The sequence below is a fragment of the Stigmatopora nigra genome, chromosome 11 (genome assembly GCF_051989575.1).
Source record: "Stigmatopora nigra isolate UIUO_SnigA chromosome 11, RoL_Snig_1.1, whole genome shotgun sequence".
Taxonomy (NCBI): domain Eukaryota; kingdom Metazoa; phylum Chordata; class Actinopteri; order Syngnathiformes; family Syngnathidae; genus Stigmatopora; species Stigmatopora nigra.
In genome coordinates, this window is record NC_135518.1 from 6,927,041 (window position 1) to 6,940,618 (window position 13,578).

General features: G+C 41.5%; 1 protein-coding gene across 1 annotated transcript in view; it reads right to left on the reverse strand.

Annotated features, from left to right (window-relative positions):
* neb (nebulin) overlaps positions 1–13,578 on the reverse strand; it is a 49,492-nt gene that overhangs the window by 13,602 nt on the left and 22,312 nt on the right. Inside the window, exons 68-118 of the mRNA XM_077728592.1 lie at positions 13,288–13,491; positions 12,829–12,933; positions 12,634–12,741; positions 12,261–12,572; positions 12,033–12,137; positions 11,838–11,936; positions 11,662–11,763; positions 11,456–11,563; positions 11,068–11,379; positions 10,889–10,993; positions 10,689–10,793; positions 10,411–10,515; positions 10,210–10,317; positions 10,018–10,128; positions 9,665–9,862; positions 9,477–9,581; positions 9,299–9,403; positions 9,107–9,211; positions 8,925–9,032; positions 8,652–8,765; positions 8,362–8,559; positions 8,166–8,270; positions 7,986–8,090; positions 7,798–7,905; positions 7,608–7,715; positions 7,416–7,523; positions 7,233–7,337; positions 7,050–7,154; positions 6,835–6,933; positions 6,657–6,761; positions 6,472–6,576; positions 6,293–6,397; positions 6,101–6,205; positions 5,856–5,960; positions 5,670–5,774; positions 5,487–5,591; positions 5,291–5,395; positions 4,558–4,662; positions 3,240–3,341; positions 3,054–3,161; positions 2,866–2,970; positions 2,668–2,772; positions 2,480–2,584; positions 2,278–2,382; positions 2,089–2,199; positions 1,909–2,019; positions 1,694–1,798; positions 1,491–1,613; positions 877–963; positions 204–317; positions 19–123 (exon numbers count right to left, since the gene is read on the reverse strand). Of these exons, the coding sequence (XP_077584718.1) occupies positions 19–123; positions 204–317; positions 877–963; positions 1,491–1,613; positions 1,694–1,798; positions 1,909–2,019; positions 2,089–2,199; positions 2,278–2,382; positions 2,480–2,584; positions 2,668–2,772; positions 2,866–2,970; positions 3,054–3,161; positions 3,240–3,341; positions 4,558–4,662; positions 5,291–5,395; positions 5,487–5,591; positions 5,670–5,774; positions 5,856–5,960; positions 6,101–6,205; positions 6,293–6,397; positions 6,472–6,576; positions 6,657–6,761; positions 6,835–6,933; positions 7,050–7,154; positions 7,233–7,337; positions 7,416–7,523; positions 7,608–7,715; positions 7,798–7,905; positions 7,986–8,090; positions 8,166–8,270; positions 8,362–8,559; positions 8,652–8,765; positions 8,925–9,032; positions 9,107–9,211; positions 9,299–9,403; positions 9,477–9,581; positions 9,665–9,862; positions 10,018–10,128; positions 10,210–10,317; positions 10,411–10,515; positions 10,689–10,793; positions 10,889–10,993; positions 11,068–11,379; positions 11,456–11,563; positions 11,662–11,763; positions 11,838–11,936; positions 12,033–12,137; positions 12,261–12,572; positions 12,634–12,741; positions 12,829–12,933; positions 13,288–13,491 (6,096 nt within the window). The remainder of the gene's footprint in view (positions 1–18; positions 124–203; positions 318–876; positions 964–1,490; positions 1,614–1,693; positions 1,799–1,908; positions 2,020–2,088; positions 2,200–2,277; positions 2,383–2,479; positions 2,585–2,667; positions 2,773–2,865; positions 2,971–3,053; positions 3,162–3,239; positions 3,342–4,557; positions 4,663–5,290; positions 5,396–5,486; positions 5,592–5,669; positions 5,775–5,855; positions 5,961–6,100; positions 6,206–6,292; positions 6,398–6,471; positions 6,577–6,656; positions 6,762–6,834; positions 6,934–7,049; positions 7,155–7,232; positions 7,338–7,415; positions 7,524–7,607; positions 7,716–7,797; positions 7,906–7,985; positions 8,091–8,165; positions 8,271–8,361; positions 8,560–8,651; positions 8,766–8,924; positions 9,033–9,106; positions 9,212–9,298; positions 9,404–9,476; positions 9,582–9,664; positions 9,863–10,017; positions 10,129–10,209; positions 10,318–10,410; positions 10,516–10,688; positions 10,794–10,888; positions 10,994–11,067; positions 11,380–11,455; positions 11,564–11,661; positions 11,764–11,837; positions 11,937–12,032; positions 12,138–12,260; positions 12,573–12,633; positions 12,742–12,828; positions 12,934–13,287; positions 13,492–13,578) is intronic.

Genomic DNA, 13,578 nt, shown 5'->3' on the forward strand with positions numbered 1-13,578 from the left:
TTAACAATGATGTCTTACGTCGCTGGACAGCTTGCTAGTACTCAGGCCGTGCTGCATGGACAGAGATTCAGCCATGTCGGTCACAGGCTTGTGGAGCTTCTTCAGGTCACTCTTGTACTTCACCTGCAAGAACAAAAAAAACACTGTTCCACTTGAAAGATTCGCCATCTCGTGCCGTAATTGTTGTTATCAGGGACACTCACCTCACTAGCCAGTGTGTGGGCATCCTTGTATGTCTTATAGGCCTTACTCTCCTTCATATCATACTGTGGTCTTTTTCCCTTCATTTCCTTGTCAAACTTCTCTTTGTACTTCAGCTAGTTATTGGATTGGAGCAAAGAACAGTCAGGAAATCAGAGCAGCTACAAATCATAAACCACAAACTTCCAAATTGATTTCGGGGAAAAGCACGTCCATGAATCTGTGTGAACCTCATATATAACAACCATACTGTATATATGTAAACCAAAGTACTATAAGTAAAATAAGCAATCATTTCAGTCTTTATTGGACAAAAGGTGTGCCAATAAATCATGGTAATGTTTCAAACCGTTAGTTTTGTCTTTTACAATTGTACAGTGATTATTGTTAATACGGTATTCAGCGACTCAATGTCAACATCTTTGTCGTCACAATGTCTTTAGTGAAAGTGTGGGAAACGTTGTAAAGGTATTCGATTTTGTTTCAAAAACTCCAACGTAAGTCAAGTGTATGAGGTAACACGCACTCCAAGGTCTGAAAAGATGTCAAGCCGATGTTGTTTGCTCAGTGGATCCGTCTTATGTTCATCTTTTCTAGTAGTGGACTCAAACTCAGATAGACAGACAGACAAACCATGCGCAGCATTTGCAGCTAGCGCGGCGTAATCCTCCTTACATTACTCATCATAGCACTCATTTTCTTAATGTGGCGCATCTGCGGAGTATCGTAGGAGGCCATTCCGTGGGGAGACGGTCTGGCCTGCTTTTGACATGCCCAAGCATAGCCAGGATGGTGTCGGGCATGAGACGATAAGGCCGATGAAGCAGGAAGAGGGAGACAACATGTAGCATGAGTGGTAAAGACAACATGGAAGGACTGAAGAAAGGATGGCAAAGGACATGAGCTTCTCTACAGGATTAGCAGAGCACAGTACGTGGAAAAGGGATGGATTGAAGGACAAGCCAATAAGTGTGGATCACGGATGGATGATCAGAGCACAGCAGTGTATAGCTAGCAGTTCTCTATCGACAGCAATTACGTCTTTCAATTGGCCATGCGTGGATTTTTCTGATGCAACACTCCTTAGTGGCAGTGATTCGTCGTTTCTGTTTTAAAATCAACTCCGTTTGACCACATGTGATAGAGTACAAGTTAAAAGTCACAAAGGAACTCAATCCCAGCCTGCAATTTAGATAAATTTAGAGACTTAAAGAGAATGTATGCCAATGAAATTATTACTCCAATCTTAATATTAGCCCTGAACACAATAGCAAAGTGACAATTGAGACATTTTCAGTTCGTCCTACCTGACTGTTGAGCTTGGAGACCTCTGTGGCCAGCTTAATGTCTGGCCTGTGGACCAGGGAACCTCCGCGGCTTGCTTCTTCGCGGGCTTTTTCGCGGTAGCCGATCTAACAAAATGTATATTGATAATGCTTGGATGAATAGATTGAAAGATTATAAATATATCAATTGTAACTATGCCCCTTACATCGCTGACGAGTTTGGCCGTCTGCGTGGCCTTCTTGATGTCAGGTCGATCTGCCACAGATTTGGTGTAGTGAAGGTTGGCTTTGGCGGTCTTCTTATAGTCCAGCTGAACGCCGACATTTGAAAATGATGAAATGTACCCAAATAATAAGGCAATTCCAACATTTTACACATTAAGGAAACCAATCTGAGAATTGTACTCTACACTGGACTCACATTGCTCTGTCTCTTGGCAACGTCCATGGCGTGCTGAACGTCGGGTGGCACGCACATGTTGTTATATATTGACTTGCCTTTCTCCTTCTCAAACTTGGCTTTGTACACATTCTGGAGAACAGAAAACACAATCAGACGGGTCTTACCAAACGTTGGTATGAAGACAATAAACCACGGTACCTTGCTGACGAGTTTATTGATCTGCTTGCTGTGGTCCGTGTCACGGGTCTGTGGCATGGTGGTGAATGAGCCGGACTGCATGAGCTTCTTACTGGCCGCCTTGTACTTGCTCTGCAAGGGGGGCATAGGGTTGAGGGCTGGACTGTCAACTAGTTGTGGTTGTTCCCTCCACAGGGTTATGTTACTTACCTCGGATGCCAGGGTGCGCACCGACTTGGAGTGGAGGATTTGGGGGGTGTCTGCCACAGGCAGGTAGTGACCCTTTGCCTTTTCATACTTCATTTTATATTTGAGCTGCAAAATGAATGGTCGTAATGTTTAAGAAGCATTGTCCTATTGCCCTTACTAATGAAATGTTGCCCATCTGAGTGTTATTGATGACAGCTCTCACCTCACTGGTAATTTCTGTGTTGTTCTGTGCCAGTAGGGTAAGCTTGTCGTCCACGATAGGTATAACACAACCCTTCATGATCTCCTTATCATACTTGTACTCATACTGTAAAATAATTTGTGAGTTAGCATTAGTGACACACAGAAAATCAAATTTTATGTAGCTTTTAAAAAACAGCGAAAACTCACATCACTTTGCTGTGCCGAGTTCTTAGCGGCATTGAGGAAGTCCGGCCTCTCCGTGGTCCACATCCACTTGAATTTTGTGGCCTCATACTTCTTCTTGTAATCCAGCTAGAGCAGTGTGGAACATGGGAGATTAGATTAAAGTTGTATTCTGACTAAACAGATCTTAGTTGTAGACACAATTGATCAATGTCCACTCACATTGGTGATGTTCTTGTAGGCCTCTTTAGCAGCCCGGATGGAGTGAGCTTCGGGATCGATGTTGATCTGAGCCTTGCACCTCTCATAGACCTCTTTGTACTTGAGCTGTAAACCAATGACGTTTTTTTTGTTAAAACATTTTTAATTTTTTTATCATTACCATATGTTTGGGATTTAAGGCTTCCTACATTGCTTGTTATATCCTTGACTTTCTTCATGAGGTTTTGGTGTGGGGTGTCATAAGGTAGGGTGTATCCCTTGGCCTTGTTTTTGTTGTACTCCATCTTGTAAACAATCTGGGTGAAACAAGTGCATTATCAGGATTTTTTTCTGAGTGACACAAAAAAAAGTAGAGTACCCTAAACAAAACTCACGTCTCCAATCTTCTTGCCACGTTGGGTTGTTTCATACTCAGGAGTGTCGAGGATGGAGGTGAACACGTCCTTTTGACGCTCATATTGTTCTCTGTAACGCCACTGAAGAAGTCACTGACAGTTAGTTTTAGTAGCCTGGTGTAGTTGGTGCTAAGGTTAGGACAAACAGCTCAAATTTCATGATTTCTTCTGGAGAGTGCTTTTCAAACTTTGCTCTCACATGCATAACCCCCAACTCTTATCTGCCAACTTACCTCAAGAAAAATCTCATAGCCCTAAACACTATTCAATCTCCCGAATTATGAAACTATATCCGAATCCTGACCAAACTTAAACCCCACTCAAGAACTATACCTAAATGCAGAAAATCTATTGCGTTAGCTTTGAGCTCCAATCTGATGATTTTGCACTCTACATTTTTGGATTGGAATCACACATTATCCATTAACTGAGATTAGGGGAAGGTTTGAGAAACACTGCTTCTGAGAAGAAAACATGTAAGACCTAATAATGATAATAGCTGAATGAATGAGATGGCAAACAAGCAAAGAAATGCATGCATGAAAATGGTGAATTAATTTGCAATGGTTAAACCAGTTGCAATGTCTTCAGACTGTGTTTGGCAGGTTGGGAAGCTGCTATGACCAGAGGTGGGGGACCCAGATCACACGACTTGACTTGAGTCAGGTTGAAGTCGCTAACTTTAGGAATTGCTTGCCATAAAATATCAGATATGACTATTGATAGATTTGAATATTTATTTGGTATTCCAAAAACGTAACTTGCCTGGAAAAATGTATTTGCTACATCTATTTACTTTTGAAAATCTACATTTTCTGAGCTTGTAAACAAATTTGATTTTGGAACAATTTTAGACTTTTAAATGTTGAAAGTGGAGGCTTAAGCCTATGTATGATGTAATTAACTGACATACTCTCACTCCTGTGACCTAAAAGATTGTATATCCTGATTTAGGATTTGTTTAACCCAAGGAACCATTTGCCTCGCTTAAATACTTGGCTCAATTTTTTTCCAAAATAATTTAAACTTACTTGCAACATGAAACTTAAGAACTATGACCCAAGACTTGCTGAGTTCCACCTCTGGTTCTAACTACGCAGTGCCTCAGAAGCTAAATGATAGATGAATGAGAGAATGAGCATGTGATGCTGGGATGAGCCTAGCTTTACTAGCAGATGAAATGAAGTCCTGTCCAGAAACAGCAGGAATATGATGATTTTGAGATTCCGTTTGTTGGTGGACAGGTTTGAGCGTTCTATGGAGCAGCAGCTTGCTATCTATGTAGTTATCTGTTTACCTTACTGCCCGTATAAGTCTGGACAAGGGCGGTGAGGATATCAGGTCGGTGTAGCTCATTGCATCCGCTCTTGAGGAGTTCCTTTGCTTTGGATTTATACCTTTTCTGTCAGTACACACAGCATGCGACAGTTATATATACAAAAAACATATCGAGCTGGTAGTGACACTAAGGGGTGAAACAGGCCTCAAGATCTGACGAAAAGGCCAAAACTGGATCTGAACCTTCATAGAATTTAGAAAATCGCCTGTTCTGTAAAAAAGACCAACTCTCATATCCATGCGAAACCACCACCATATATGTAGACAACCTCATGCTCCTCTCAGGGTTTTCAGAGTTAACGATGCAGTCCAATCTTTCTGGAGCAGAACCTTTACCTGGCTCATCTTCATGGTCTCTTTGGCCAGCTGGAAACTAGGCCCCTCTGTAGATATGGTGAACTGATCCTTGGTTCTTTCATAACCATTTTTATAGGATCGCTGCTCAGAATTTCAGAAGGAAGTTAAAGACAAAAGTCCGGGAAAAAAAAGGGCGAGGAAAAACAACAAGAATCTAACAGACAACTTGACTTCTATTCCACAATATCACCAGTTTTACCTACAAGAAGATGGTCCACTTGCATTGAAATGAAAAAAAAAATGAACTTAGACTCCAAAATACTGAAAATTTCAATTGGATCTTTTTCAGTTTGGAATGGAAGACATATCTTACCCAGAAGAAACGACTAACTTACCTCGTCGATGAGGCTGGAGGCGTGCTTGGCCGTGTGGAAGAAAGGTGAGTCACTGGTGTACTTGAAGTTTCCTTGGTTCTTCTTGAAGGAGGTCTTGTATTGTACCTGTAGATTAAATAGAAACAAAACAATTCATCAAGACTGTATCGTTAAAAAATACACCAAATTTAAAGTAGTAGGGTAAGATGTGACTCACCTCACTGTACAGCGCTTTGTTCTTCTCAGCGCGCAACAACTCAGGTGTGTCCCATACAAAGCATCCAATACCCTTTAGCCAATCCAGGTCCTCCTTGTACTTTACCTAAAAAAACAACCAAACATGGGGTGATGCCAGAATTCTCCATTATTTTTCATCAGGAATCCTTCGAGTGGCACTCACTGTGCTGACGTTGTCGTTGACAATCCTGCTGAAGAAGAACTCAGGACGGTCCGGGATGGACTTCCATGTTCCAAGGGAGCTGATGTACTTCTCTCTGTACTTAACCTGAGGTGAGAAATTTAGTACTTAACATCAGATAAGACAATATATTAACAATGTCATAAAAATTCAAAGTCAAATTCTGACATTGCTGATATCGTCGGTGACTCTGCGGTGGTAGACAATGTCCAGGGCGTCCTTGACGGTGTGGTAGTGACCTTTAGATAGCTCAAATGACTCTTTGTAGCGGAGCTAAAGAAAAGGAAAACAAAACAGATTGGGTTTATCAACCATTTCATTTATAATTTTGGCAGGTGTAACTCGTAGAGTAGATAAATATCAAATTAAAAAAGCTTTTGATATTCCGATTCCACCCATGCTGTTAAACTTACATCACTTGACTGGAGATAGGCCTTTTTGGAGCGGATCAAGAGGGGTGTATCTCCGATGGCGGTGTACTTATGCTTCATTCTCTCATATTGTTCTTTGTACTTGTTCTAAATGAGAAAGAGAGAAGGACCAAATGTGGTGTTTTTTGGGGTAAACAGAAGGAAAATAATTGAGTGAAGAGTTTAGAAACTTACATCACTGGAGATCACTTTCATTTTCCTGGAGTGGCCCATGTGTGGGGTTTCAATTTCCAGGGTGTAATGTGGTCGTTCTTTGGCGGCGAGGTCAGTGTAGATATACTGTAAAGAACAGTGGAAGTTAGTTGCGTCCAATCTGGAATTTGTACGTCTTTTGTGAAGGGTTTAAAACTCACATGATTGGTCAGCTGCTGCGCCCATTTGGCTCTCTTCATGTCCACAGCCTCCGCAGTGGTTGATACTTTAGCCATCTCCTCTTTGCTCTGAGCTTTGTAAATCAGCTGAAAGCACACAAATCAGGGTTTAAACCCAAAACTTTAAGAACACAGTCCAGTCTGATGCCAATTATTAAAGGACTCACCATGCTTAAGTGGCTCTTGAGCTCAGACACCCGCTTGTACTCTGGTGTGTCCAAGACCACAGAGAAATTGGGCAGGTTATTTTTAGCCTCAACTGGATAGTCCACCTTTTGAAAGTACAAAAATAAACATTTAAAAAAAGACAACAAATGCGATGGCAGGTAGTACAAAGATACGCACCCTGTACTTATTGAGGTTACGGATACGGATCATCTCCGGGGTGTTGTAGAGGAAACAACCGATTCCCCTAAGCCATGTGAGATCTTCTTTGTATTTCAACTGAAAGCGTACCAAAAATATATTAATATATCAATAACTTTGCTTTATTGAATGTCTTTTGTTTTTGATATTTTATTGATATAATTTATCTGACAAAGTTGTTGAAGATGGTCTACCTCGCTTGTGATATCGTTGACGTGGTAGCAATGCATCAACTCCGGTGTCATGGGCATTGAGATCAGCTGGCCTTTAGTGTTGTTGTACTTCTCCTTGTACCACAACTTAAAAACAGAATTTAAGTGTTATACAATTCTTACAAATAATACATAAAATGCTTTCAATGGAAATGGACGCTGTACATCGCTCAGATGTTCCTGGTTCATTTTGACTTGTTTAATGTCAGGGGTGTCGTAGGTGGTATGGATTTTGTCCTTGTGTTTGTGGTAGTCCTCCCGATACAGGCGCTGTCAGGAAAAGAAGAAGCTTGGTGAGGTAGGGTCAGGATAAGAAACAAAACCAAGTCTCACTTGGTCTTAACTCACTTCATTGATAATCTTGTTAGCCTTTCTATAGTTCTCAAAGTTGACACCCTTCGGGTGAATGGTGTAGCCCTTTGCCTTCGTCATTTCGTAGGCTTCCTTGTACTTCACCTATGCAAAGCAAAAGAAGATATCAGATTGACTCGATTAGGTGTTAACATTATCTGCTTTAAACAGTAGTTGGATGATACTTACATAGCTACTGACAGAGCTGTTGTGCTTAGCCTGCTTGATGAGAGGCATGTCGTGAGGCAGAGTGTATCCAATGGGCATGTGGTTCTTGTTTGCCTCCTTGTACCAGTTCTAAAAGAGAGAAATCAGTGAAAAACATTTACAGTGATCTCAGAAGGTAAAACCTGAAAAAAATTGGTAGATGTTTTCTTACGTCACTCTGAATGTGGTGGGCATGGCGAGCCCTCTCTCCTTCCACTGTAACTGCAGGAGATGTGTTGGTTCCCTTGACGCTAGTGTGGTACTCCGAACGATAGTGCAGCTGAAAGAAGCATGTAGAGCTGGTAAGCTATTATTTGAGGTCTACGATGTTAAATCATCAAGTGCGCAGAACGTGCATACATCACTCAAGTTCACGCTGTTCTGCTTGGCGGTCTCGTAAACTGGTGTTTCCATCACCACCGAGTAATCCTTGAACGCTTCAACACCTTTAGCTTTGTACTTGTTCTGGAATGGAAAACACGAGTGTAAATAACATTAGGGATTGGATGAAGTAGAAAATTGGTATTTGTAATGACAAACTTGGCTCTGAATGTCGCCAGCATTCTTAACACGCAAGATTTCGGGAGTGTCCCAGGCATAGCAGCCGATGCCCTTCAGCCAGTTCAGGTCATCCTTGTAGAAGATCTGCAGACGATTTGACATTAGCAAACTTGAAAAATAACCAGATTTTGAGTTCCTACAAAGTCAATTTGTTTTAGTTTTTTCCATAACTTACATCACTCAGTTGCTCATTGACTTTGCGCGCCTGGACGTACATCTGCATATCAGGGAGACAGATCCACTGGTGCAAGTACTTGCGGTAGTGGATTCCGCTGATGGTGGTCTGGAAATTACGGGCCGACAGAATCTCTAGCATATCTGGCGGGATGTGAGTCTTGGCCTTGGACTTCTCGTAGTCCTCGTGATACAGGCGCTACACAGTTGGGACAACAATAATTTCTTTTGTAATCATAAACCTTTAGATCAATTTCAGTGACAAGTAAAGCTCTGAATGTTTTGCCTTACATCCAGGACCAGTTTTCCGACTTTAAGGCAGCGGGCGGTGGCCGGATCATCCTCAATTGACTTGGGGAGACTGTAAAGTGACTTGAATTTCTCATAGTCTTCTTTGTACTTCACCTGAAAAGATTGACCACAGGTACGAGGAATACTTGAAACATATTTTAAAATAAGTGCAAGTGTGAAATACATCACAATGACTCAAGGGGGATTCATATTAATCTGAACCTAATCATCCATGTTATTTTTGGGGATGGGGACTTTCTCCATGATACTCACACTGCTGACAATGGTCTTCTGGTTTTTGGCATGTTGCATTGATGTAGAGTCGTGGGGGATCTGGTAGCCCTTGGCCTTGAATCTATCCCAGGCATCAGTATATTTTTTCTGAAAATTCACAGTCATTGTCATGTTACTGATTTGAACTTCTCAATTTAGTTGAACAGAATATCAATACGTACGTTACTGAAGAAGTTTTTGAAGTTGTGGCATCTGGCATAGTCATAGGTATCCAGAACAGTGGTGTACATGTGTTTTTCCTTGTGGTAAGACTCTCGGTAGTTCAGCTGTAGGCATAAGTAGAAGTACTTTTAGTTTGTATTTGAGTGGAATTATAGACATTGAATTCTCACATTTTAGCCAACGGTACTTACATCACTGGCCCAGGTGTTACCAAGCACAGCAGTGACGTAGGCGGGCGTGTCAGTCACAATTGAATAATTGTTAAATTCCTTCTTAGCTTCGTCTCTGTATTTCAGCTGAAAGAAAAGATTGTCTAAATCAATTTCAGATGTGACTCTCAATAATGATAGATCTTCTGGTGTCACGCACTTCACTCTGGTTATCGTAGGCCTTCTTAGCACGCATGATCTCCGGCGTGTCCCATACATAGCAGCCGATACCCTTCATCCAGGTCAGGTCCTCTTTGTAATACACCTAATGGCAAAGGAGAAAAAAAATGATGCCTGAGGAAACTGCAGAGATCTCCAGTGAACTCCAGTCAAATGTTAAGAACATACATCGCTGAGAATCTCATTTGTCTTGCGGGCTCGGATGGCATCTTCCTGGTCCGGGTGGCAGGTCCACTGGTGCAGATAGGTACGGTAGAGAACATCACTTAGCATGTCCTGGCAACGCCTGGCCACTTTGTTGGCGATGACGTCTGATGGGATGTGAGTCTTCGCCTTAGTCTGGTGGTAGTCCTTATGGTAAAGCCTCTGTAGTAAAAGAGCAGAAATACTAGAGGTTAAGAAATTGTTGTGGTCGATATTTCAAAGGAAATTATTGCAAATACAGGCATTTAGATTGTGTCTCAATTTTATCCAGGAAAACCTCCGACATGTTAACTATAAGATAATTGATGTTTACTCACCAGGCCCTTGTTTTTCTCCTGATCGCCACATCGGATCACCTCAGGGAAATCAACCAGGGTTCCAGCCAAGTAGTGTCCTTTGGCTTTCTCGTGGGAGTCATGATACTTGTACTGAAACATGAATTTATAACAGAAATCTCAATATGTACCGGTAGAAAAAACAGAATATAGGTTAGCCGGTGTGGTACTCACATCACTACTAATGTCTCTGCTTCGCTTTCCACTGACAAGTGGGATGTACTTTTGGTCCAAATGGTAGTCAGCAGCCTTGGACTGGTCCCAATTTAATTTGTAGAGTTTCTAAAATCATAAACAACACTCAAGTTAATACAGTTTATCAAGTTTGATTGAGGAAAAATATCACAGGGGTGAGAGCAATTGCATTTGTGATACCTCACTGATGTTTTTCGACACCTCCCTGCTGTGGGCCAGTTGAGGAGTGTCATCGGAACCAATGTAATGACCCCTTTCCGCATTGAAGGTCTCCTTGTACTTCAGCTGTTGAGGAAAGGTAAAGTGTGAGACTGGTGGTAGAAATGCAACACAATAAACAAGTATTTAGTACACATTCTGTGAGAAATAAGTCTCTGAAAATTATCTCCTACCCCACGATAAAGGTATTTTGACTATGTATTGCTTCAAAGCTGATCACTTTGTTTTTCATTACTCACGTCACTGAGGTTGGCAGCGTTTGTCTTGGCCAAGAGAAGTTCTGGGCGGTCCACCACCAAGGTGAATTTTCCAAAGCTGTCTACTGCGTTTCTCTTGTAGAGCCTCTGTAAAAAAATAAAATAAAATAAATTAGTACTTGACATGGGAAACTAGCAACTGAAAATATGTAAACTTGTATAAAACCAAGGACAGCACTTACATCATTGAGAATTTCCTGCGCTTTTCTGGCCTTGACATGGTCTACTGATTCATTGGCCACCCACCCACAGCCTCGAATCCATTCCATATCTGCCTTGTATATGAACTAAGAACAAAACCCAAGGATTATTTCACATCTGAGGATTCAGTTTTTGTTTTGAAATTGATCCAATGACATACATCGCTTTGAAGATCGTAAGCTTTTCTAGCCTGCATGACATCATTCTGGTCGGGCAGACACGTCCACTGGTGTAGCCGGGTCCTGTAGAGGTCATCATTGACTTGCATCTGGCACTTCTTGGCCAGCTCAAACTGCAACATGTCCACAGGCAGGTTAAACTTGGTCTTGGAGTTGTTGAAGTCTTTCTTGTACAGGGCATCGCTGGCAATCTTGGCTGAGTTTAGGGCCAACATGAGGAGGGGGTCATCCTGGATGCTCAGGGCTCCAATGTGGTGGCCTACTTGTTTGCGATATCCCTCCAGATATTTATGCTGTGGGACAGACACTGGAAATCAATTCTGATTCTAATTTACGAATTGTTTATAGAATAGTTCAAGACCTACTCACTTTACTTTGGACTTTAGTATTGCTGATGCACTGCTTTATGCCCACCGTATCTTCAGGCATAAAGTAGCTAGTGGCCTTGACCTTGTCCCAATCTTTGGAATATAGTTTCTGCAACAACAAAGATGTTTTGTTTTCAATTAATCACTGCTAGTAGAAATATATTCTTAGTGAGGCAGTTTTCGTTTTCAGTGTTTGTAATTTCTTACCGGGTGTATGTGCTTAGATGCCTCTTTCGCTGTGACCATGGTCGGAGTCTCCACCAACGTGTAATGGGTCTTGTCCTGTTGCCAAGCCTCACGGTATTTGGCCTAAGAAGAGGTGCAAACTTTGTTATTAAGAGCTACAGAGTACCTAAAATGAGAAGAAGAATAGTAATATAGACTTCATTAAGGATGTCTGCGGCGTTCTTGGCGCAAGTTAAGTCAACACGGTCTGTAGGTACACCGAATTTCTGCTCATCCAGCTTGACCCGGTAGCCTCTCTGGAACAAAGTAAGAAACAAAATTTGTAGAGCACTTCCAAAATGTACTGGGGATGTGTAGATCAAAACGTGTGTTCAGTGAAAAGTCAGACTTACTTCAGCCAGGATCTTTTGTGCATTCTTCACCTTCAAAACCTCCACTGACTCATGCGGAATCCATCCACATCCACGTAGCCACTCCAAATCAGCTTTGTACACCGCCTAACAAATCAAACAAATGGTGATATGATAAGAACCTCAGAACCAACAATCAAATGTTCTAGTCACTTAGAATAGATAATGATAAATAATGATCAAATGTAGCTCTAAATCTTAGAAACTTACATCACTCTGAAGATTGTAGGCTTTCCTAGCCTGGACTACATCAGTGGAGTCTGGCAGACATGTCCACTGGTGCAGGTGAGTCCTGTAGTTGAAGTCATTGACTTGAATCTGGCACTTTTTGGCCAGTTCTAGGTTCAGCATGTCCACAGGCAGGTTAAACTTGGTCTTAGACTTGTTAAAGTCTTTTTTATAGAGGGCGTCACTGGCAATCTTTGCTGAGTTCATCGCCAACATGATCAGGGGGTCGTCTTCAATGCTGCGAGCACCAATGTGGTGACCCACCTGCTTGCGGTATCCCTCCTTATACTTGTACTAAAAAAAGAGAGAAAAATGAATTTCTTGTTTTGAATTGCATCCATCTTTTTTTTCTTACATCGCTAACGATATCTCTTGATGCTTTGGCCTTCAGGACAGCAATGGCATCATGCTTGATTTGGTAACCTTTGGCCTTCTGGTCATCCCAATCCTTGGTATACAATTTCTGCGCAGAATAAAGGTTTTTTTTTTTTTTTTAAATAGATTGCTCAACAAGAATGAAAATTGATCATACAGTAGCATGTAACCTTACATTGCTGATGTTAATGGCATTTGCTTTGGACAGTTCAATTGCTGGGGTGTCAGCCGGAAGCAAGAAAGACGTCTTTTCGTTCTCCCACAGCTCTTTGTATTTCCTCTGTTGAAACAAAATCAAGATTTTTAATATTGAACTTAAATATTCAAACACGACAAAAGAACTAGAGAATAGAATTTCTGTAGAAATTGTGTCTTAACGCTGAAGAATTGAAGCTGCTGTGAAATGCTTTGGCATTGATTGCCATTGTAATTGTATAGAAACTTTGGCTTCAAGTTGGAATGGTTTGAATCTGTGAAGGAATATTGCAGGAAATTTAACATTTGGGATTTAATTTAAGAATTATGTCAATGAAAAACTAGTACAACTATGCACATAAGCATAAGTAGATTTGGTGATTTATTATTTATTTTTTTAGCATTAAAGCCGTCAGATTTGTTTTTCCCCTGAACTCACATCACTGAGGTTGTCTGAATTTTGCTTAGACAGGACGATGGCAGGCAGGTCCACTACGCTGGTGAACTTGATTGTGCTCGGTGGTTGGCGGTAGAGTCTTTCGTTCATGATGTTCTGTGCATTTCTGGCTTTGACGACATCTACTGATTCATGAGGCGACCAGCCGCATCCCCTCAGCCACTCCAGGTCGCCTTTGTACACAGCCTAGAAAGTGTAGTTCCTTGTTAAAATAATACACACACGCATCGTACATCGGAAAGCATTATTTGTAAAACGAGTAAAATGCTATCT